Genomic DNA, 24,160 nt, shown 5'->3' with positions numbered 1-24,160 from the left:
TCATGTGCTTTTGATGTGGGATTCCCCTCTGTATGCTGTGAATACCATCGGTTAATAAAGAAACTGTCTTGAGTCCGTGATAGGGTAGAATAGAGCTAGGCAGGGAAAACTAACAATGCTGGGGAAAAGGAGGTGGAGTCAGAGAGAAACCGTGGAGCCGCCAACAGACAGGCTGGTAGGCCACAAGCCTCATGGTAAAATATAAAATACTGGAAATTCAGGCAGTGGTGGCGCATGCCTTTAATCCCAGCACTCAGGTGGCAGAGGCAGGCAGATCTCTGTGAGTTCGAGGCCAGCCTGGTCTACAAGAGCTAGTTTCAGGACAAGCTCCAAAGCTACAGAGAAACCCTGTCTTGAGAAACCTTTAAAAAAAATACTGGAGGGCAGGAGAGATGGCTCAGTGGTTAAGAGCATTGCCTGCTCTTCCCAAGGTCCTGAGTTCAATTCCCGGCAACCACATGGTGGCTCACAACCATCTGTAATGAGGTCTGATGCCCTCTTCTGGCCTGCAGACATACACACAGATAGGATATTGTATACATAATAAATAAATATTTAAAAAAATACTGGAAATGGTTTAATACTACATGTAAGAGCTAGCTAGCAATACACTTAAGTGATTGGCCAAGCAGCTATTTAAATAATATAGTTTCTGTGTAATTATTTCGGGAGTCTGGGCGGCCAGGAAAACAAACAAGTGACTTCCTACAACATACTTTGTTGGTAAACATTTTAATGGGAAAATTTTTCTACTTAAGAGGTGGATTAGTGGGTAATGCTCCTTGGCACAAAGTAAGATAACCTGAACTCAGTATCAGGGACCCCACACGATAAAAAGGAGAGAACTGACCACACACACACAATGTTGGAGAGACAGCTCAGTAGTTAAGAGCACTGGCTGCTCTTCTGGAGGACCCAAAGTTCAATTCCAACAATCACAAGGTGCTCATAACCATCTGTAATGCTAGCTCCAGAGATCTGATGCCCTCTTCTGGCCTCCTCGGGCACCAGCACACACATGGTGCACAGACAGGCAAGCAAAACACTCATACACCTAAAAATGGAAAAATAAGCAAAAATGAAATTGAAAAGTTAGAAGAAACACTGTTTCATCCTTGACACTCTGGTACTACGAACAGAGGACACTAGCAGTGCAGCTAAATCTGTAAAAATTAACAATTTGATGCAAAACGGACAGCAACAGGAATGAAACTGAATCATGTCTGACAGATTACTGTACGACTACAGGAGTGCCTTATAGATACTGCTACACTATTTTTCAAAAGTCAGTTTTGTTTATTGACACAGCGTTTACTATAGCCAAGACACAGAACCAGCCTGGATGCCCATGTTTAGATGAATAATGACACATAGGTACACATGATGGAGTTTTATTCAGCCATAAAGAAAAATGAAATTGGTTCATTTGCAAAAAAAAAATGGATAGAACTGAAGAGCATCATGTTAGGTGAAATAAGTTGTGTTCAGAACTGGGTGCAGCAACACACAGCATAAACCCCAGCACCCAGGAGGCAGAGATAGGTGGATATCTGTGAGTTCGAGGCCAGCCTGGTCTACAGAGTGAGTTCCAGTACAGTCAGGGCTACACAAAGAAAAACCCTGTCATGAAGAACAAACAAAAACCATAAAAAAATATTGCAATGTTTTCTCCCATATTCAGAATCTAGATTTTATACATACTTATATAAATCAATATATTTACATGTGATAGGAACAGTCTTAAGGAACAAGAAAGGTTAACAAGTGGGAAAAAGACAAATACATATTCTTTCTCATATGTGAAACCCAGGTTTAACAGTACACACATATTACAGCCTAGCCTACAGAGCACGTTCTAGGGCAACCAGGCTACACAGAGAAAACCAAACAAAAAAGGATTAATACTTTTAAAAGGAAAACACCTCCCAGTTATCTCACAACGACACAGCTTGGAAAAGGGCTTCCTCTTTTTCTCCGGCCATCTTCCTGGCCCTTGTGGTCTCGTTGGAATGAGGTGGGGCTAGGGCTGCAGTCAGTGACCTTTGCAGCAATCTTCAGTTCTTTTGTTTTTTTGACACAGGGTTTCTTTATGTAGCTTTGGCTGTCCAGGAACTAGCTCAGCAGACCAGGCTAGCCTTGAACTGAGAGATCCGCCTGCCTTTGCGGAGGGGGGGTGGGGGCTTCAAGCTGTGTGCCACCACCATCCAACCCCACCCCAACTCCAGTTCTTCATCTGCATTCTGCTGTCCATCTTAATGAAAGGCCAGTTGGAAATACGCTCTGGTCACCTAGCCGGTCCTTTAAATGTGCAATTAACACTGGGGCAGGTGACCGTGCTGAAGTCTTCAGCTGCTCCGTTTGTCTGTGAGCCTCTGAATCGGCCTTTGTGAAGGCTGGGGTGCCCAGCGAGGCTTGTTTTTGGTCTGCTCCTGAGGCAGCTGCCACTTGTCTTTCTTTATTCTTTATCAAGCGAAAGCAAATGCTGAGTGCTTGTGCGTCAGATGCGGAGAAGAAACTCCAGGCAGGGTACTTCCTCGGCTGAAGCTGCTGGGCGCGCCGAGGCGCTTGCAGGGTATGCCTTCTACTTTGCAGCCAAAGTCTCGGTCTTGAATATAGAATTGGCCAAGGGAGGGAGCAGGTCCTAAAGCTGGGGGATAGGGGGGTTGGAGGGTTTTAAAGCACCACACCACTTAGATTTGCAGCCAATGTGTATGTGTGGCTGGAGTGGGTGGGAGGAGGGGTGGTGGTGGGGTAGCTTAGTTTTCTATTATCAAATCCTTATTTTGAAGTTTGCATGGTGCAGCTCCCAGGCCCTTTCCTTTTCTGAGACAGGGTCTGTTGTATAGCCAGCCCAGGCTGGCCTTGAACTGCTAATCCTCCTGCCTCAGCAGATCAAGTGCTGCTTACTGAAGTTTTTGATTAACTGATCAACGACTACAGTGTTTTGTGCTTTTAAGAAGGAAATATTGAAAAGCACCCACAGCCAGGGTGGGGGGTTGTGCATACACATTTTATCCCAGCACCGCTGAGCAGAGGCAGATGGAGCTCTGTGAGTTTCAGGTCAGCCCGGTCTACAGAGCTGGTTACAGGACAGCCAGGGGTATATAAAGAAACCCTGTCTTGAAGGGGGAAAAAAAAAAGGAAGAAAGGAAAGAAAGAAGGAAGAAAAGCAAATCGCACACACAAATATTCAACCTTTCATATTAATGGCCAAATGAATAAGAGAATAAAACAAGAAAATAGGCCACGATAGAAAAATGCACATGAGATATGCATAAAAAACAGTCTTAATGGATAAACAACAATTATTAACTGTCACTGCCTGGCAAACAAGTTGGGAGGTTTATTATTATTACTACTATTGTACAATCCTGTAATTTTGCAATGTTTTTAAGAGCAGATATTATTATACATGTGAACAGAGAAGAAAAACACAAACAACCTTTTACAAACTTCCAACAAGGTGATCAAGAGAACACATGTGCTCTATTCTTCTGCACCGATGGCTTAGGGACACTAAAAGAAGCATGCCTGTCCTCCTTCTTACCCTCCTTCCCCCTTTATCTCTGCAGGCGGCGAAGGAGATCCAGCAGGTACCATTTTCTGCAACCTGTGCCTTTAAAGTTCCAAAATTTTCTCAGCTCTTGTCGGCCAGGGATGGCTACAATTTGCAACATCCTTAGATTTGACACTGCTCAGGGGAGCTTATAACTTAGTCTTTGTGATGGATGGTCTAGGGACCGCGTGAGTCTCAGTTTTCCAGTGATGTCAGGAAGGAAAACATTATACCTCTTTGGGGCCTAGGGTGGGCACTTGTGTGTTTAGTGATCAATAACTCAATTTTCCTGGAAGTCATCCCCACTATAAATGGAAATTTTCTTTCTCCAAAAATATATAAGCAAGTGCTTATAATATATATACACATATATACATGTATATATGTGTATATATATATATATATATATATATATATATCCCAGGAGTTATCAGTTGGGGAATATAGCAAATTCTAATGATTCATACTTTCATTTAGAGCTCTTGGATAAATGCATAGTTTTTTGCCTGTTTGTTTGAGGCAGGAGCTCAGATAGCCCATGTTGCTAGAGATTTGTTTGTGTTATTGTTCTGAGACGGCCACTGGAGTGGACCATAGGGTTTGCTGGCTGATTCAAAGGAAGATAGAGGGACACAGAGGAATAAGGAGGTGAGTCGTTTTGATCTGGAAAGGTGGAGAAGAGGTTCAGGTGCTCATTTCTCCATTGCTCCATGGATCTATTAGATTTATTCACTAATATTTGACTCCCAAGCTTTAATTTTAACAAAACAATAAAAGAAGCCACAATATCTGTTGTCCAATTTGTGGTAAGATCACTTGGGTGTTTTTTAAGCTGCCACTTCCCCACTGCTGTGGGTCACCAGCTTCTCCCACCAGGAATTTTTTTTCTGTTGTGATCTCCCCACAACAGCCGCATCCAGAACCCCAAACATGCAGTCGCCTGCAGGCTCTGCTACTGTGGGACAATGGTCTTTTATCCTCTCACTTGTATTATTTTAATAAAATGCTGATTGGCTAGTAGCCAGGCAGGAAGTATAGTATAGGCAAGACAACCAGACAGGAAGTAGAGGATGGGCGATGAGAACAGGAGAATTCTGGGAAGAGGAAAGCTCAGTCTGCAGTTGTCACCAAGCTGCAGAGGAAGCAAGATGCGACTCCTTTGCTGACAAAGATTCCAAGCCATGTGGCTAACACAGACAAGAATAATGGGTTAATGTAAGATGTAAGAATTAGTTAATAAGAAGCCTGAGCTAATAGGCCAACCAGTTTATAATTAATATAGGCCTCTTTTGTGTTTCTTTGGGACTGAACGACTATGGGACTGGGCAGGACAGAAATCTCGGTCAACAAAATGGCGCCAACATGGACAACTATATCCACATAAAACCTGAAAGAGCTTGGGAGGTAATTCCAGACACAAAAGAACAGAGTCGCACACAGCTTCTTGGTAGCAGCATCTTCTCAGGTGGGCTCTGTTTGCTAGAGACAAGCATGTCTCATTTAAGAGGCTTCCTGATTCAGCTTTAGCTGCAAAAACCTTGCAGCTCTTTTAAGAGGCTCCACCACCAAACACTTAAATGGTATTGATGAACAGCCAACTGCATGCTCTGCGTGCTTTTCAGTGATGGCAGGGACCTTGAAACTCCATAGAGTTGTGGCTTAATGGTACACACCCAGATTACCAAGAGTTGGGGTGGGTGGGTGGTTTTTGGTCATTTGGTAGATCATTTAGGGGGTTTGGTTACATGTTGTAATTGGTTATGATCAGGGAGAAAACTAAGAAAAGAAGATTAGATTCAAAGATCTTATTTTGACAAGAAAAAGGAAAATGATAGAAGGGTAGATTATTGAATCTACTTTCAAACTAAAAGAGCAACTACTAGTCTCAAATAGTTTACACTGGGATGGATTTTTGTAAATTAATACAAATTTAAGGTTATTTTTGTTATACTGTATATACATTTCTACTCTTATTTAAGATATTTTGTATATTGATAGAAACTTAAGGTTATTTTTTATACTGTATGTATGTTTCTACTCTTGTTTAAGGTATTGTATCTTTGCAGCTCATTTAAAAATGTAATATAAGTTTTAGTACTCAAAAGCTTTTTAGGGTAATAAAGACAGGTTAATAGTTAAGTATCTATAATAATCAAATTTATAGTCATGTTAGGTATGTTTTCAAGGTCAAATAAATATATTTTAAATAGATGGTCTTCAAATACTTCAGAAACCTACAAAATATGGCATTTAAAATGTTTTAATAACATAAGTCTTTCATGACAAAGAGACTTGTCTGCTCCTGAGAGCACCAATTTACTTTAAAAAAAAAAAAAGGATGATGGGCATTGAAGAACCTTCAAACAGAGTTTGCTTTTAATGTGTCAAATCTAGCCATTGGGCAAGAAACTACCTTTGCCTTGACTGGTGACAGTATGCTGTCCAAACTGGACGAACAGGACATCAAAGGTGACTGCCAAACTTTGCCAAGCCAAGGTTGGATGGTCCTTCAAAAGTTTCTGCTTCACAAAAAACTCTTTCTGATATTCTAGGCCTGTAGACCAATGATGGATGCCCCAATGTTACAAAGGAACCTTGAAGGGACTGTCCAGACAGCCAGATGTCTGACATCCCTATAGTTTTAGAAGTTCTTTTCTCTTCACTTCCTGTTTACTCAGGTTTCTGATGGGTTGAAGACTAGATAGTTATAGTTTTCCTTAGTTATGACAGAAAGTAAATTAGGTATGAAACTTTGGACTCTCCAAGACAGGATAATGGTATATTTTCTTGGAATTTGCCAAATACAAATGGACTGAGCATTATAAATGCAATTCTTACTTGATAATTGTTTTTATTTTATATAGTTTCATTTTATTGTAATGTCAATACCTTTCATTTTTAGCTAAACAATAACTGATCATTGTTCTTATTGTATATAATTTTACTATGTTAAAGTTAAAACCTTCCCTTTTTATTTAGACAAAAAGTGGCTATAATAGAGAAACACTGACTCAAAAAAACCAAAATAAATAAATAAAAGGAAAAAGGGAAAGAAAAAAAAAGAATGCTCAAGAGAAGCATTCAAGGTATCTGCTGGTCCCTTGTCTATAAATGTCTAGGGTTGCTTGAATAGAATAGGTGCCAGGGGCTTCATTTGCATAGGAATTCTAGGACTGAGACTATGTCAGGAAAGAAGAGGAGGGCGGTTGTATCACTACAACTCCTTCCCTCTCTTGCCTGGCACCCAGCCTTGGTCCTGCAGGACACACAGCAATAACAAAGAGAAACCCACTTCACAACGGCCTCCTGCCCGCACACGTGGCATTGCTTTCCTTATGCAACGTGGAGAATTTATCTATTTTCTCTAAAAGTACTTCTAGATGATTCAGTAACATATACATGATTACCTCGAATAGCTGGTGGGGGACACATCACATTCTGCCCTCAGGCTTGTTAAAAGAGTACCCCAGAGACCACCTGCCCAAACATATAATTGTTCAATGTGGAACAAGGGGTCCAGTCAGCACTGAGACTGGTCTCTGCAGTGCACAAAGGGTATGTTTATGCACAGTCCTGGCTCATGGAAAGAAATGCTCATTTGGCTTAAAACGCATAAATAAATAAAGCATTTCTTCATCCTAAAACTGGGCAAATTAAAGGATAGGATTGGAAATGTTCTTCTCAAGCCACAGAGTAAAAGGTTAAGAAATTATCCTGAAATCAAATCAGAAGGCTAAGTTTCCAGGGGGAAATGCAGAGGGCAAAACTAAGAAGCAGGGTCAGGAAAAGAGAATGAAAGCGGCTACATCTAAACAAGCCCCAGGAAGCTGTGGGGGGTCCTTAGCCACCAGTTCCCCCCAGTGGACCAGGGAACCAACCTTGTTCGTACTGTATCAGGTCCAGTTAGCTTGACAATGTGTCCGTATGTGACAAATGCTCCCATAAACCTTGTCCTAGTTCTCTTTCTATCCCTGTGATAAGCATCAGGACCAAAAGCAACTTGGGTTGGAAAGGGTGTTATTTCAGCACACAGCTGTAGTCCATCATGAGGGGAAGTCAGGGAAGGAACTCGGAGGCAAGGATCTGGAGGCAGGAATTGAAGCAGGGGTCACGGAGAAATGCTGCCTACTGGTTTGCTCAGTCTGCTTCTTTAGAGCACCCAGGACCACCAGCCCACGGGTAGCAACCTCCCACCATGAGATGGGCCGTCCCACAGCAACCACTAATCAAGAAAACGTCCCCACAGACTTGTCGACAGATAATCTGAGGTGGCATTTTCTCAACAGAGATGCCTCTTCCTAGGCAACTCCAGCGTGAGTCTAGTTAATGAAAAACCAAATAGGACAAATACCTTTGCCCCTGTGGTGGTCTGAATGAGAAATGTCCCCCACTGGCTTAAGTATTTGAACACCTGGTTCCTGGTTGGTGGCGCTGTTGGGGAGGTTTAGGTGATGCAGCTTTGCTGGAGGAAGTACAGGGGCTCAGAGATTGTAAAGCCTCCCCCATTCCCAGTCCACTCTCTCCACTCCGTTCATCTTCCTGCCCTAGACACCAGGCCTGCTTGCTTGCTTGCTGCCACACTTCCCCACCACGAGGGACTCTAATCTCCCTGGGACTATGAACCCAAATACACTCTTCTTCTTGTAAGTTGCCTTGGTTGTGAGGTTTCTATAAGAGCAACAGAAACATTACTAATACAAGCCCTTTTTACAGTCTAGGTTTGAAAAAAATAGCTTCATTGTGGGTGATCCTAGAAAAATATGTAAATCTCTAAACTGCAGCCTTCAGAGGTTTACTCACAACCCAGGCTGGCCTCAAACTCAGAGATCCACCTGCCTCTGCCTCCTGAGTGCTAGGATTAACGGTGTGCACCACTAATGCCCAGCTCTTAAGTTATCTCTATACCTGCACATAAGTGCGTTTTTAAAAAATATTTATTTGTTATGTATACAATATTCTGTCTGTGTGTATGCCTGCAGGCCAGAAGAGGGCACCAGATCTCATTACAGATGGTTGTGAGCCACCATGTGGTTGCTGGGAATTGAACTCAGGGCCTTNTTTTTTTTAAAACATTTTCTTTTCTTTTTTAATTATTTATTTATTATGTATACAATATTCTGTCTGTGTGTATGCCTGCAGGCCAGAAGAGGGCACCAGATCTCATTACAGATGGTTGTGAGCCACCATGTGGTTGCTGGGAATTGAACTCAGGGCCTTTGGAAGAGCAGACAATGCTCTTAACCACTGAACCATCTCTCCAGCCCCATTAGTGCATTTCTTAACCTTCGTGGGAGAAGTTTCCTTTTGCAGTAGTAGGAGATTAATATAAAGACTTATAACTAGTCAACATGCAAGACTGTGCTCACCCCTAAACGGGGCATATATATTAGATTCTCTTACTCCAAGGCTCAGGGAATCGTTTCATAAGAAGGGAGTTATGGAAAGATTCTGAGAGCCAGAGGTAGTAGGTTAACTGCTATGAAACAGGGGTTTCTTGACTCAACAGGGCCAATGCACACATGAATTCATAGTGGCTATGACTACTTGCGCAAGACGTAGCTAGCAAAGACCTCAACAGGGACCAGGAGGAGGTCATGAAGCCCCACCCTTAGCTGAGGGTTGGCAATTGATGGCTACTGGGGAAGGGAGGGTCAGTTTTCTTCAGGATTTCTGGCCCTGATCAGATATCTGTGCTCCAGTTGATGGCCCTACATACAGGTGCACGGTAGCAGGATTAAGTAGGCTCAGGGGGTTAAAAAAAAGTATATGAACTTGGGAGGGGAAAGTGGTGGGAGAAATGGGTTGGAGTAGGAGGATAGGGATGGTCTCGTGGGAGGACACGGGAGTGGTTTTGTTCAAAACATATTATGTGCATTCTCAAAAAGAACGAGCTTGGATTAAGTGTTCTTGGATTTGAGCTTCAGGAGGAGTAGAAAGGGTAAAATTTATGAGCATGTGACTTCACTTAAAGGTAAGGCTGAGGTCTGGACTGAGGGACTGTGGCGTGCTGAGGTGAGGAAGGCCTTGTGCTTTCCCTTTAACTCATCTCTGAATGGTCTAACTTGTCACTGAGTCTGTGAATCCTTTTCTGTTTTTGCTTGTTTGTTGTTTTGTCTTGGGGCAGGGTCAAGACAGGCTGCCTTTGAACTCTCAGAGATCCTCTGGACTCTGCCTCTAGAGTTCTGGGATTAAAGGTATGCTCCACCATGCTCCCCTCAGCATGGCGTCTTTAAAATCAATTAGAAGATGCCCACACCTTCACAGAGAATCCTTACTGATCTTGACTGCATTCAAAGTCCAGCAACTGCTACACCCACAGTTTGGGCTGCTTCACTATACACACCTGGGGATATCATGTTCTCTGCTGCGCACCGGAGGCTAACAAGATGGGTACCACATGGTCCATGACCGGTTGATCCACACCAGAACAAGGGCAGATAGTTTAAAAAAAAAAAAAAAAAAGGGCAACAGTACCATCGAGGATACACCAGCTGCCTCGCTTCACTCATACTTGGCTTTCCATGGGGTTCATCTGTGGGCTATGCATACTGACAGGGTCATCTTTTAAATGTCTAAAGGAACAACACCAGTTAATACTGCCAAGCAGGAAGTGTAACTGGGGAAAGTGAAAACCCCTGAAGAGACCCACTGGGGCACACAGGTGTCCTAGCTATTCTATCCTGGAGTCTCTGCTGAGTAATTTGGGTTCTAACACAGCAAAGGGCAGCTGAGCAGTTTGAACCACATTCTGCCTTTCAACTAACTGCCGGGAAATAAGTTGTAACAGAGTGGAAGACGATGCAAAGTGCTATGTTGCACACTAAATTGTGTTCTATTTCCCGACCAACTTCATTGTTTCCATGCACCGAAACGTTGATGCTGTAAAGACTGGAAGCCACACTTACCTGACAGTTTTCTTCCATCCCAGAAGGGCGCCATGGCACCCAGCAAAAGCTGCGGCCGGAGCCAGCCTCTCGTGCCTGGAGCGTGCTGGCCTCAGGCGGAGCTGCTGGCGGGGCTACCAGAGCCACTAGCGAGCCCGGGTTCCCGCAGTCCACCTCACGCGCACGCGCACTCCCCTTCGGCTGCGTCGGCGCCTGTGGGCTTTGGCAGCGCGGCAACTCCAGTGGGCGGAGCTGCGAGGGGCTCTCCTGGCCACGTGACCGGAGCCAACATGGCGGCGCCCATCGGCGTCCACCTGTTCGTCCGTGGAGGTAAGCGATCGGCGTACGACCGCTCCAGGGCTCCGCGCTCAGTGATAAAACCGCGTGTGGACGCGGCACGCACGTGCGTGCTTTCAGTCAGACCCACACACACGATACACACTGGCACGCTACAGAAACACAGACACACGTTTGTCCACTCCTTTCCTGGACCATGTCGCTGAGTGGTTAGTCCTTGAGATTTGCGGGTCGTTGCCTAAAGTTTTCTTACACCATTTTACTTGTGTGATTAGTGTTACAGACATATATAATGGCGACGCCTGTGAAATGCGCTTTTGTATTGGCATGTCTTCTCTTTGAGGAACTTGTAAAATGTGATTACTCTTATGATGACTTAAGAGAACTTATGATGCCCAAGTCATTCCAAGCAGGTACGATTGAGGTGAATCATTGTTGAGTTAGTATAGGCTCTGATTTTTTTTCTGGAAAGAACTCAGAAACTGGTTCAAGGATGGAGAAAACGTAGCACCAACGACTTAAGGGACTACTTAAGTGCCAGGCAGATAGGAACGGTTTTAGGAGGTAAGTATTTTCATAGTGATATCCAGCACTTATTATATGCCTTCCGAGCCACCTCACCAGCTCAGGTTAACTTAATACAGTCTTGTGTGAAATCAGATATGCCGACATCTTTGTGTGTCTATGTTTATCTAAGGATGCATAAAAAAGTTGACTTTGACATGGAACGGTACCCTCAAAATATAATTGTTTGGAAAAATCAAATTGTAGGACTATTAGTTTATGTTTAAAATTACATGTATTCGTCTGTTTATTGTGTAAGTGTGTGCGCAAGCAGGTGCCAAGATGTGCATACAAAGGTCATAGGAGAACTTCAGGGAGTTCCATCGTCTGGGTTTCAGAGGTTGAACTCAGGTCATCAGGTTTGGTGATAAGTGCCTTTACCATCGAGCCACCTCACCTGTCCAGTTTAGCTTAAAACAACCCCTGCTTGTGAAGTCAGATACCTGGATTTGTGTGTATATGTCTATCTAAGTTTATAATACATACAGGGAATGGCATACCTTCAGTTTCGTGAAATAAAACACTCAGCTTTTATGAAATGCCTATGTTCTCCAAAGCATTCAAAAATTGTGAAAATGTACGGCGTCTAACAAATTTTAGAGATTTGGGCAGGGGTGAGCCCATCACTATATGAACACAGAGCATCACTTAAATAGTCTTTTACACTTAAAACAACTTGTTATTGTGAAAAATAGATTTTTTCTTTTTTCTTTTTTTTGCCTTTGAAATGTTCTTAATATGAGAAGTTTCAAATACACGGAAGACAGAGAACAAAGCAGCAAACTCGGCGTTTGCGTCTGCAGGCCACACGTTTAGAGACACCTGTTCCTCCTCCTCCCCAGCCACATTGCTTCCCCAACTGTATTATCTTAAAATATGTCCTAGGTATATATCACTTCATTTATAGATTCTTTTCATTGTGTATCTCTCAAGAATAAGCCTAGGGGCTGGGAGTGTAGCTCAGTGGCTAAACTCTTGGTTAACACCCATGAGGCCCAGGTTTGGGGTTCCAACTCCAGCCCCACAAGCGGAAATAAAAGGCAAAAAAGACAGAAAATCCCACTCCGCCTCATATATATTGTACTTATTTCTAGACTTGCCATTTAGCTGTTTGTTTAAGACATAGTCTCTTATAGTCCAAGGTGTCCTTGAACTCCTGATCCTCCTGCCTCTACCTCCTGTGTGCTGAGATTAGAGGTGTGAACCACAGTACTGGGCATCCCCCCTCCCCCCATTTCTCTGTTCAAATTTCCCAGCCATTCACTCATTAGTAGACATTTCTAACAACTGTCCTAACAAGTGTCTTCTGTAGAATGGCCTTGAATTTTTGGTCCTCCTGCCTTCTCAAAAAAAAAAAAAAAAAANCTAAAAAAAAAAAAAAAAAAAAAATTGAGATTACAAGCATGTGCCACCCCACCCAGTAAGCATAACAACTTTAAAAAAAGATTTAGTTTTTATTTATGTGTATGTGTGTGTTCCTGCATGAATTTACATGCACTACATATATGCAGGTACCTGATGAGGCCAGTGGGAGTCAGATCTTCTGGAACTGGAGTTAGAGGCAATTGTGAGTCCCAAGATAGGCATTATGGCAATCCAACTGGCAAGAGCAATAAGTTTTCTTAACTATTGAGCCATCTCTCCAGCTTATAACAGCTATTTTAAACATTTGAAATCTGGGTTATTCATAGTCTGTTTTATTAACTTCTTCTTATTTATATTTTCCTGCTTCATATCTCATGTAATATTTTTAAATTTTATTTATTTTTATTTTATATGCGTTGGTTTTTTTTTTTTTTTTTTTTGGCCATGGGTGTTGGTCCCCTGGAACTGGAGTTACAGACAGTTGTGAGCTGCCATGTGGGTTCTGGGAACTGAACTTAGATGAGCAGTCAGTGCTCTTAACCACTGAGCTATCTCTCCATCTCCCTCATGTAATATTTAATTGTATATGTCTCACAATAGATATCTTTTTTCTTCTTGGTTTTTTGAGGCAGGATTTCTCTGTATAACAGCCCTAGCTATCCTGGAACTCACTATGTAGACCAGGCTGGCCTCGAACTCACAGCGATCTGACTGCCTCCGTTTCCTGAGTGCTAGAATTAAAGGCATGCGCCACCATGCCCAGACACAATGGATATCTTTTAGAGATGATAATGATTTTCTTTACAATATGTTGAGTGTTAGGCAGTAGTTTGATTCTGCCAGGTGTTATTCTTTGTTAGAACAAATCTTTTTGGGTTTTGCCCTTATTCTTCAGGAAAATACAAGGAGTCTTACTCCAAAGTAGAGTTCAGTAAAGGCCAGGTAGTATCTTAGGCATTTATGAGCATTTACTATTACAACTTCTCAACTCTTCCAGGTGCAAGTGAGCATAGCTATGTTCCAATAAAACTTTATTTACAAAGACAGGCAACCAGTTAGATGGAATTGGTCCACTCTAACTCTGTTAGCAGGAGTGATTCTTAACTCCTAAGCTGTAGACTTTCTGGGGTCTCAGCTGAATACTGTTGGGGTTGGGAGGCTTTGTGAGGTTTTCTCAGGGAAGTGTGTTGGCTCTGGGACTTAAGCTGGGGCTTCTACATCTACCAGCACTGCAAACTCTGGAATCGGTTCAGCTCTCAGTCAGCAGCAGCTTAGTCTTAATAACCTTGTGGCATGCCATGCCTCTTTTCCAGCTGCTTTTGAACCAAAACCTCTGTTCTCTGACTTAGCCAAGCCTCAGATGGTTCATGGCTTCACTTTCCAGTGCCACATTTGGGAAGGTTTTGCAGAGCAGAAATCTGGGGGGTGGGGGAGTGATTAATTTGTTTTCTTTTAAGGCTCACTGTCCTCTGCATTACTTCACTATGTAGTGCCAACAACTGGTTGGTCCACATGTTTGCCTAGTTGCTTAATACAGAGGAATTCTTAAAGTGGTGATGCTGCCATAAATAGAAGAAGGTTTGTTTTGATTTTAGACAGGATCTCTTGTATTCTAGAGTAATGGAGAACTCACTATAGTTTATTTGGCTTACACTTCCCTAGCTCTGTTCATCATTAAAGGAAGTCAGGATAGGAATTCAAACAGGGCAGAAACCTGGAGGCAGGAGCTGAATGAGAGGCCATAGAGGGGTGTTGCTTACTTGCTTGCTCCTCATGGCTTGCTCAGCCTGCTTTCTTATAGAACCCAGGACCGCCAGCCCCAGGGTGTCCCCATCCTCAATGGCCCAGGCTCCAAACAATCACTAATTAAGAAGATGCCCTGCAGTTTTGCTTGTAGCTTGATCTTATGGTGACATTTTTTTTCAGCTGAGGCCCCGCCTCTCAGATGAGGTAGCATGTGTCAAGTTGACATAAAACTAGCTACCATGGTCGCTTCCTTCACAAATCGTGTTGCTCCGTGTCACAGCTGACATTCTACCTTTACCAGGTTTCCAGAACTGAGCTAGAAGGCAAAGCTTGTTCACAGAGAAGAATCCATTGTGAAAAGCAAGGCAGCAGTTTTAACACTGAGCAGGTTATAAGTAGTTTGCAGTCCGTGTCTAGACTCACCAGCCCCTTAATAATGTCATTAAGATCGTGACTCTAAACAACATCCATCAAGCTGTAGGATTCCAGGGGTTACTGATACCAGTAAGGGGTGGTATCTACTGACCACTGAGCATTTTCACTTAATATACACCTCAAAATCAACATGTCAATATGTTTACATCCCCGAGACTGGATTTGTAGTAAGTACTCTTCCCCCCCATTCTCACCTTAGTTGTTAATAAGTTTTGTTTGTATTAGTTTGTTTCTCAAGCGGGTCTTGCTTTGTAGCCCATACAGGCCTCCTGAGTGCTGAGATTATATCTTTGTGCTGCCGTGCTCAGGCTAACTGATGTCAATAAAAAAAAAAAAAAAAGAAAAACCAGCGTATTTGGCATACAGTTCACCTATATAAATTATACAGTGTAGCTTTTTACAAATTTTGTGTTTACGTGTGATTTGCATGTACATGGATATGTGTGGGGTGTGCTTACCTGTTTGTGAGCCTGTGGAGGCCATGGGTTCACAATGGGAGTCCTTCCTTTATTACTTTCCACCTTTTTCATTAAGACCGGGTCTCTTGCCGGGCGGTGGTAGCGCACACCTTCAATCCCAGCACTTGGGAGGTAGAGGCAGGTGGATCTCTGTGAGTCTGAGGTCAGCCTGGTCTACGAGAGCTAGTTCCAGGACAGCTAGGATAGGTTACACAGAGAAACCCTGTTGTAAAACAAACAAACAAGATAGGGTCTCACTATGTGTAGACCTGGCTGGCCTGGACTTCTCTATATAGACCAGGCTGGCCTAGAACTCAGGGAGTTGTTTGCTTCTGCTTTCCAAGTGCTAAAACTGAAGGTTAGCTACCACATCTGGTTCCACCTTCCTTTTTTGAGCCGTGGTCTCTCACTGTTTCTGTTTGCCACTCCCACCTTCTACCAGTGCCCTGGGATTACAGGCACACACCCTAGCGCTCAGCTCTTTTATGTGGATGTAGGATCAAGCGCACATCCTCATGTTTGGATAACTAGAACTTTCCCTGCTGAACCAATTCCCCAGCCCCAATGTGATATTTTCAGATTTCTTATCAACTTTCAATCACCCTCATTTCTTTCTTTTTTCTTCTTCTTCTTCAGTGTTTAGTCTCTTTAGAAATCTATTTAATAAACTCATTGGGCCCAGCGGTAGTGGCGCACGCCTTTAATTTCAGCACTCAGAAGGAAGGCAGAGGCAGGTGAATCTCTGAGTTCAAGGCCAGCCTGGCTACAAAGCTAGTTCCAGGACAGCCAGGGCTACACAGAGAAACCCTGTCTAATTAACAATAATGTCAAAAACAAACAAATGGTAAATAAATGAAAAGTTACACCCAGAAATCAAACCTTTTTTTTTTTTTAATCTTGCTCCCACTGTTACGACCTGATTTTAACCAGTATCATCTCTTCCTTGGATTGATGCAGTTGTACTGGCCTCTGTGTCTCTATCCTTCCTTGCCCTCTGTATTCTATTGTGAACATTAGCAGACTGACTGATCTTATGAAAATGTAAATCAGATCATGTCATTCTTTTGCTGAAAACCCTCAGAGTAAAAGTCGAGCCCTTGCAAGGCCTCAGAAGGCCCTCACTGTACATCGCAGTTTCCTTGTCAGGCTGATCGCCTGGCACCCGTCTCCAGCGGAAGGCGAGAGAGAGCTGCGAGGAGTCGTGTTTCTTTTGTTCTCCCGACGTTTGTCAGGCGCCTCGAATAATGTCTGACATATAAAATTCAGTGAAGAATTTTCTTGAATGGCTGAATGGAAAGTGACTAGTTAATTATGCTACGATAAAGTTATTAATAGCGAATCAAATAATGTGTTGAGATACATGAGGCAGGAGCTATTAGAAATAAAAGGAAAAATTGATGAAAACCACAGTTACACTGGGGATTGAGAGTTGACAAGTAGATACAATAAGGTTATTGAAGTTCAGAATGTATAATTAGTAATTTTGACTTAATTAAATTTGATGCTTTGGGTTTAACATTACCTTTATTTTTATTTTTACAAATATGTGTAAAGCAACAACCAAAAAAATCTCGGATACTTACGAAATAGGATAAAACTTGATAACTCATGCCAATAGAAGCCTTAATAGTTCTAAAAGCAACAACACCAAAAATTATAAAGCTACATTCTCTGACCATAAAGTATTACTGCACAAGTTAAAGAGAAAAGGGGAAAGATTTGGTCTAAATGTTGTGGAAACACAAAAGGAGCCTGGTTACTGGAGATGCCAGTAATGGTGTCCTGAACTTGAAATGTCTGGTTCTTGTTCTCACAAGTTCTCAGTCCTTGAGGGACTCAGAGATGTCAGTCAGTTACTGCAGCGGAGAAGCCTGATGTGTAGACACCCTAACTGGCACAGTGGACCATTCGGTAGAGACTTGGGAGTGAGCATCACTGTGCTGGCTAGCCTGGAGCTGAGGTTGCCAGTACAAAGAAAGCTTTGTCAAGGCAGGAGAGACGGAGAGCTTCTTGCCTAAAACCCTGAAATTGCTGCTGGATTAACATGCCAGGCAGGTTGAGGAAGCGCTCAGAAGCAGCCAAAGCAGAGTTGGGTGGGGGGTTGCGGACCACCTGGGTGGGACGCCAGGGTGAGCCAGCTGAGCTGAGGCATGCACATGAGATATAGGGAAGACAGGCAGACTCCTGTCTCCGAGGGAGTCAGGAAACGACACAAGGAATAGATTACACAGAAAACTGAGGGGACCCCTTGTCTTCATTGATTTACACTTCATTGTTTTAAAGTTTACAGGTGAAATGAGGTGGAGGATTGGGAAGTACTGCAAGAAACTGGCAACCAGTAAGGAGGAGGGTTGCCTAACAGGACTGAGACTCACTGAAGTGACAGTGCCCTCAGTGGCCTGTCTGTCGATCCTTTGTGACTTCCTTCAGTGTGTATCACCTTGTGTGTCTGAGTACAGAGGGACAAGGGCTGGGTGTGGTGCTGTACGCAGCCTGTGGATCTCTGTGAGTTCAAGGCCAGCCAGGCTAAGTGTCTGTGGGACGTTGGGCAGGGATGAGGTAGAGGGCTGGATAGAATGGGTATTTTCCAGGTGGGTGTTGGAGAAAGAACAGGAAAGAGGAGGCATGAGTTTGGCAAGGGGAGGGTGGATTACAGAGTTAGCCAAGGCCAGCTGTTGCATACGAAGAAAAACTTTGCTATGTTTAAAGCTGTGTCTTTTGCTATTAGATTGAATAACCTGAAAGCAGAAGAAACTGTTAGTTTGAAGAAGAAGAAACAAAAGTATCTAAGGCAGGCATAGTGGTGCACACCTTTTACACCAGCCCTGGATGGCAGAGGCAGGTGGATCTCTGTGAGTTCAAGGACAGCCTGGTCTATATAGTAAGTTCCAGGACAGCCAGAGCTACATAGATAGAACCTGGCTTGAAAAAAAAAAAAGTGTTCAAAGGTGAGAATTCCTAGTGAGGCCAGAGAGCAGGGGCGCGAGGAGAAAACTGGGTAGAAGGGAAGGAAGGCTTGGAGTGTCTTCTTCATGAGGGTGGCTTTGGCCTGTGCCAAGTAATCGTGAGTTTGATTGGAGGAACAAGCCTCATAGTGTGTATGACAGTACGGCATGATGTGATGCTCCTGGAGCAGGGGAGGGGCCGGGGGGGGGGTAGGGAGATAGAGTCGTTACTTCATCAGCTGTGAGCATTGATCCTCATGGATGATTAGGGCAGTCAGTGGTTTAGGAAGGGCATTCCAAAGGCGTTAAGGCAGGGTGGTGGAAACACACTTCCAGGACACAGAAGCACTCAGGCCGTGTTTAGGATAGAGGATTTGTGGAATGGATTCATAGGCAATGAAAAGAGGTCAGGATCTGGTCATGGGAAACTCTGATGGCCAACTCAGGTGTCATCAGCTAGGCAGCAGTGAGCACAGGGACAGGGAAATGAGAGGGTGTCTCCATTTTAATCTACTGGTCAAGGACTCGGAATGTTCTGGGGAAGGCCTTTGCAGTCCGCTAGACAGCAGTGTAGAATCAAAGAGGAATGGTGCATAGTCGCAGGGAGATGGGGACAAGCGGAGCCCCGGGAGCAGCAGGGTCTGTGGGGAGATGGGTACAAAAGATCTCTCACTGAACTTGGCGCTGACCAGTTCAGCTAAGAAGAACAGCTGATACGCTCCAGGGATCTGCCCACCTCTGCATGTCCAGCACTAGCATTGCAAATGGAACACTATGTCTAGCTTTTGATGGAGGTGCTGGGGATCCGAACTACGGTCCTCACACTTGTGCAGCGAATACTTACGGACCGAGCTGTCTTTCCATCCCTCGCATTAATTAATTAATTATTTATGTGTGTGGATGTTTTGCTGGGCTATTTATCTGTGTACCACATGTATTCAATGCCCATGGAGCCCAAAAGAGAGCATCAAGTCATTTGGGGCTGGATTTGCAGACAGTTGTGAGTTGCCATGTGGGTGCTTCGAATGGAACCCGGGTCCTCTGGAAGCAGCCAGTGCTCTTAACTGCTGAGCCATGGCTCCAGCCCTCGCTTTGTTGTTGAAACAGAGAATGGCCATACATAGAAGTGGGAAAGAAAGAATACAGTCAGGAGGCAGGGTCACTGGAGATCTCAGTATCAGGAGGCCTCCTAGGAAGAGAAGCCCTGAAAGAGGTAAGAAGGGGCTGAGGAGAGTCCTAGGAAGTTGGGAGGGAGCCTCTGCCTCTGAGACAGTGAAGGGAGAGTGGGGGTTCCTTTTCTAGGGGTGAAAGCACTATAATTTCTGATTGTAAAAGTATGAAGACTATGGATATGTGCAGGTCAGTGGTAGAGCACTTACCTGATATGTATGAGATGGATTTGATCCCTAATACCACACACACACACACACACACACACACACACACACACACACTAGGAGGCAGGCTGTAAACAATAGCTAAAGGTGTGGGTTCTCAAGTCCTCAGCTTCCTGCCTGTGCTAGTTATGTATTGGGGTGCATTAGTTCACCTCTGTGAGTTCTTTGTGAAATGGTGGCGAAAGCTCACCTGCCTTACTGGGAAGCCGGAAGTGTTTAAAGAGATCATGCCTGGGTTAGCTAGGATGTAACTCAGTTAGTAGAGTACTCACCTACTATGAAGCTCTGGCCTCCACCCCAGCATCAGGGAAACTGGGTGCTGGATGTAGTGACTAATCCTGAGGTCTTAGCGCTCTGTTCTTCCTTGGCTACATAGCTGAGTTGGAGGTCAGCCTGGGCTACATGAGGCCCTGTATTTAAAAGGAAAATAGGGCTGGATAGATGACTCCATGGTTAAGGGTACTGAGTGTTATTCCAGAGGTCCTGAGTTCAATTCCCAGCACTCATGTGGCAGCTTACAACTGTCTGGAGCATCTTTCCTGACAGGTGGGCAGCTTCTCACCCCAGCAAGTGTTCACTGCTTATGCAAGCTTTGGAGGGACCTGGGAACCTGCAACCTTGAGAGCTTCCTGAGCTTAGGCCTCCTCCTGCTTTAGGAGGGAGCTTTTCAGTTAGGATGCTGCACTTCAGGAGGCATTTCTAAAACTGCCTTTGTCCTCATGGAAACCACTGATAGAGACTATGGTCTTTAGACATTGCTCCTACAGAGCTGGGAATGGTGGTGCTCATCCAGTCCCAGCGCTCGGGAGGCAGAGTCCGAAACAGGCAAATCTCTGTGAGTTTGGAGTTGTGGCTAGCCAGATCTACAGTGATTTCTAGGACAGCCAGGACTATGCAGAGACCCCTGTCTCATTTTTTAAAAAAAAAAATCCCATGTAGAGTCTATGTAACAAGCTCAGTTCTTCTCAGTTCAGCCTGTGATCTCTGCCTTTGGGGCCTCGCATGTCCACCTGTATCATAGGTAAGATTATGATTTTCCTGTGATATGAAACAGAACTAAATGAGGGCGAAGGGACACCTGGCTAGACTCGCTGCCAGCCGGCTGACACTGTGCAGGGCTGACCCGTCCAGGAATGGCTGCCTCAAGAAACAGCTCCCGGCACCCTCGGTCATTTTCCCCCAACTTCGTGCTCTGTGCCTAGCAGCTGTTCAGGGGATTACAGAGGGCAATGCGGGGCACGGCAAACAGAAAAACAGTGAGGGCCACAGCAGGAGAAAGCTTCGTGGGCCAAGGAACACTGGAGGCAGGGCAGGCGGCTAGGAGCAGTGGGATGGCTTCACCATGGGGGGTTATCTGGTAACTAGGTTAGAGGAACAGGAAGAAGAGGAAGAAGAAGAAGAGGAAAAAGGTCTCAAGTGCTTGTCACCAGTTAGGTTGGCCAAGCCTTCCCGCTGGGGAGGAGACAGTGTGCTAATGAGGAGTTGCCTCTGAGGAGACTTGGAGGAGGAAGGCTCATGGTTAGGGCTTGATGGTAGCTTCTTTTGTAAGGGCCAGATTAATTTTCTAATGCTGTTTTCTACTTTAATGTTATTGCTTTAATCATTAGAATACCACTCTGTTCCTTCAGGCAATAGGAAGCTATTGAAGATTTAATGAGATTCATATTGCTTCAATGTTGATGACTTCCTGTGTGTATATTAATCACTCCTGACCTTGATCTTAAATTCCTTCCCAGTGCAGATCCTCATCAAGCCTACCTACTAGATTCCCCCGCGCTCGCCAAATACCTGGGTCGTTTCCAAAAGCTCATAAAAGAATTCATTGGAAGGTTCTGTGTGTCACAATTTTCAGTACCTGGTCAGATTTGCCTCTCAGTTCTTAGCGTGTTTGCGAATCCAGAAAACTTAGAGATTCAGTCTTCTCTGAAACTGTCTTGTTCTGTGCAGCAGACCTTGAACGTGACCTAATTATTGTCTAGGTCAGTCTGTCCAACTGGCAACTCTCAGAGCCCATCCAGGCCACCCCTGTGTGGGCACTCCGGCTGTTGAGCAGCAGGACTGGGCTTCTGGCAGAGGCTTCCCTGGCCCCATCCTTTAGTTCAGGCCCACCCCCTCCCGCCACGGAGGCCTGGGAACCCTGGGTTGGCCACCTGGTCTCCGCATGTCCTGCATTTATGCATCTGCCCCAATTGTTTCCTCGGGCCACCTTAACAGATTTTCTAAGCAACGGTTCAAATTAGGGCCCAGGTCAGGAGGTAGAGAATGTGAAAGAAAAGGACTCTTGTGTCTCAAGAGTCTGAGAAGAAAGTGCGGGAAGGCAGGCAGCAAGGGCCCCATTAGGCAGAGACAAAGAATTAACGTGGTGGACCTGGAGGTGAGGAGGCAGTTCTGAGAGGGTGAGAGCGGGAAGGAGTGGGTGAAGAGGGAAGGAGCTTGCGTGTGGCCGGTCCTCTCAGATATGAGGAGCAGAAGAGACATGTTTGCCTGTGAGATAGGCCATGTGTGAGAAAGGGGGAAGCGGCCACTCACCTCGAGGCTGACCGTGGGCGAAGTCACGGAGCAGGATGTCCTGACTTGTAAATGTATTTACAGCGAATGTATTTACAAGGATGCGAGTGGATCTCAGTAGCAAAGTGCTTATCTAGTATACGTGATGCCATAGGGTCAATCCGCAGCTCAACTAAGACAAAATTACAGACAAACCACAAAGAACAGATCGTATTACAGTGAGATTATTTTAGGATGCCCCAAAGGATTCATATTTGCTGAGTAGGTTCACTGTTTGGTTTTGTGTGATGGGAAAATTGAACCCAGGGTCTCATGTATGCCAGGCAAGCACACTCCCAAGCAAGCTACATCCTCAGTCCCAGGTTGAATATTTTAAACATGACATGCCCCAACTGTGAAGCTGGAAAGTATTGCTCTTGGTGACTCTTGGTGTTTGCCACTTACTTTTAAAAATTAGGGTATTGTGGGTTGAAGACCTGTCTCAATGGTTAAGATCACTGGCCGCTCTTCCAGAGGATCCATACTCAATTCCCGGCACCCACAAGGTGGCTCACAGGTGTTTGTAACTCCAGTTCCAGGTGATCTGATGCCCTTTACTGGCCTCCATGGGCTCTGCATACATGTGGTGCACAAACACATTCTGGCAAAATACCCAAATGCGTAAAATTTTTTTAAAAAAGTAAAGGTATTGTTTTTGAAGTGCTGGGGAAGTAAGCCAGCCTTAGCTCAATTATCTAATCCCATCTCTAGACTGTCAGAGGGGTTGGAAAGTGTGGAAAAATACCATACCCAACCCCTCTCCTCCTCCTCTATGGGCCCCATGTAATTCTAGCCAGACTTCCTGTCTCACCTCCTGAGACTAATTCCCCAGTCTTTGATTAGAATAGTCAGGGTCTGGGCAGGGGCTCACACCTTTAATCCCAGCACTTGGAAAGCAGAGGCAGGCAGATCTCTGAATGTGAGGCCAACCTGGTCCTCAGACTGAGTTCCCAGATAGCCAGGGCTACACAGAGAAAGCCTGTCTTTTAAAAACAAAACAAAACATAAAAAAGGTAAAAGGGTAATGTTTCACTCCCTTCGTATCATATGAGGTCTGGGGACCTCTGTGTTTTAAATTTTTCTATCCACCTGTCATTTTCACATCACTTTCTCCTCTGTCTGGAATTCTGGTGATATCAGTCAGCTCCTGAGAATCCACACCTTGCTCTACCACAGAGACGCCGCTCCATTTCCTTGGTTCCCAGCCCTCATGAGCTCTTCTGCTCCTGATCTGTCCCTTAACCTCTTGTCTCCTCTCCTGTCTTCTGATCTTGGGGGCTCCTGCCTTAATCTGTAAGGGAGGCAGGGCTGGGGGGTGGCTCAGTGGTAGAGCACTTGCCTAGTTTATGTGTGGGTTCATTCCCCAGCACCATGAAGGTAAATAAGTAAATAAATTAGTAGTGAAGTAGATATGCGTTTGAGCCACCATCTCTTTGACCTCTGAAATGAGTTTTGCTACATCTCGGGCAGAAATGTTGTTCTTAGGTATCTTCTGTCTTCTTCACTTTACTCTGGTTTTATCGTTCCTTTCGTGGGGTAACATTGATCTAATTTGTAGTCTTTTTCCTGTACCCAGTGACAGATGTCCAGTAGTTCTCAGGGCTGTAACTGCTTCTGAGGTAGGAACTGCAAGTCCTCAAGTCACCCTGCAAATCCTTACCTGTTAAATCATGGGCAAAGTAACATCGTTAGTCCCAGTAGTTACCAGTAGACCATACTTAGGCCATCTTTACTCATTTTTTTTCTTAATCTACTTCATACCTGGTTGTTTTATTTGTAGGAGATTTCTAACTTCTCAAACATTATATGCAGTGATAAAATAATCACATTCCTTGTTCCCAGGGAGTTTGCAACCTAGAGGAAGGTTCAGAAGGTTCAGAGAGGGAAGAGGACAGCAATGATAACAGCGCATGTGTTAAGGGCTCTTCCGTCAGGCACTCACAGTGAATGTGGGTCCCAGAGAGAG

The 24,160-nt window shown here is 44.4% G+C and overlaps 1 protein-coding gene and 1 long non-coding RNA gene across 2 annotated transcripts in view; one reads left to right on the top strand and one right to left on the bottom strand.

The window, feature by feature from the left end:
* The window catches only part of LOC126488663 (uncharacterized), a 49,201-nt gene extending 38,595 nt beyond the window's left edge, over positions 1-10,606 (bottom strand). The window contains exon 1 of the long non-coding RNA XR_007588774.1: positions 10,462-10,606. This is a non-coding gene — a long non-coding RNA (uncharacterized lncRNA). The remainder of the gene's footprint in view (positions 1-10,461) is intronic.
* Positions 10,462-24,160, top strand: part of Metap1d (methionyl aminopeptidase type 1D, mitochondrial) — a 72,332-nt gene continuing 58,633 nt past the window's right edge. Inside the window, exon 1 of the mRNA XM_050122295.1 lies at positions 10,462-10,770. Coding sequence (XP_049978252.1) covers positions 10,494-10,770 — 277 coding nt within the window. The 5' untranslated portion in view covers positions 10,462-10,493. The remainder of the gene's footprint in view (positions 10,771-24,160) is intronic.

The sequence above is a fragment of the Alexandromys fortis genome, unplaced genomic scaffold, assembly GCF_014885135.2.
Source record: "Alexandromys fortis isolate MF-2015 unplaced genomic scaffold, M_Fortis_MF-2015_v1.1 scaffold_8_9099976_23576923, whole genome shotgun sequence".
NCBI classification, from domain to species: Eukaryota; Metazoa; Chordata; class Mammalia; order Rodentia; family Cricetidae; genus Alexandromys; species Alexandromys fortis.
Note: the sequence above shows the minus strand (reverse complement) of the source record. Positions and strands in the feature narration are given on the sequence as shown.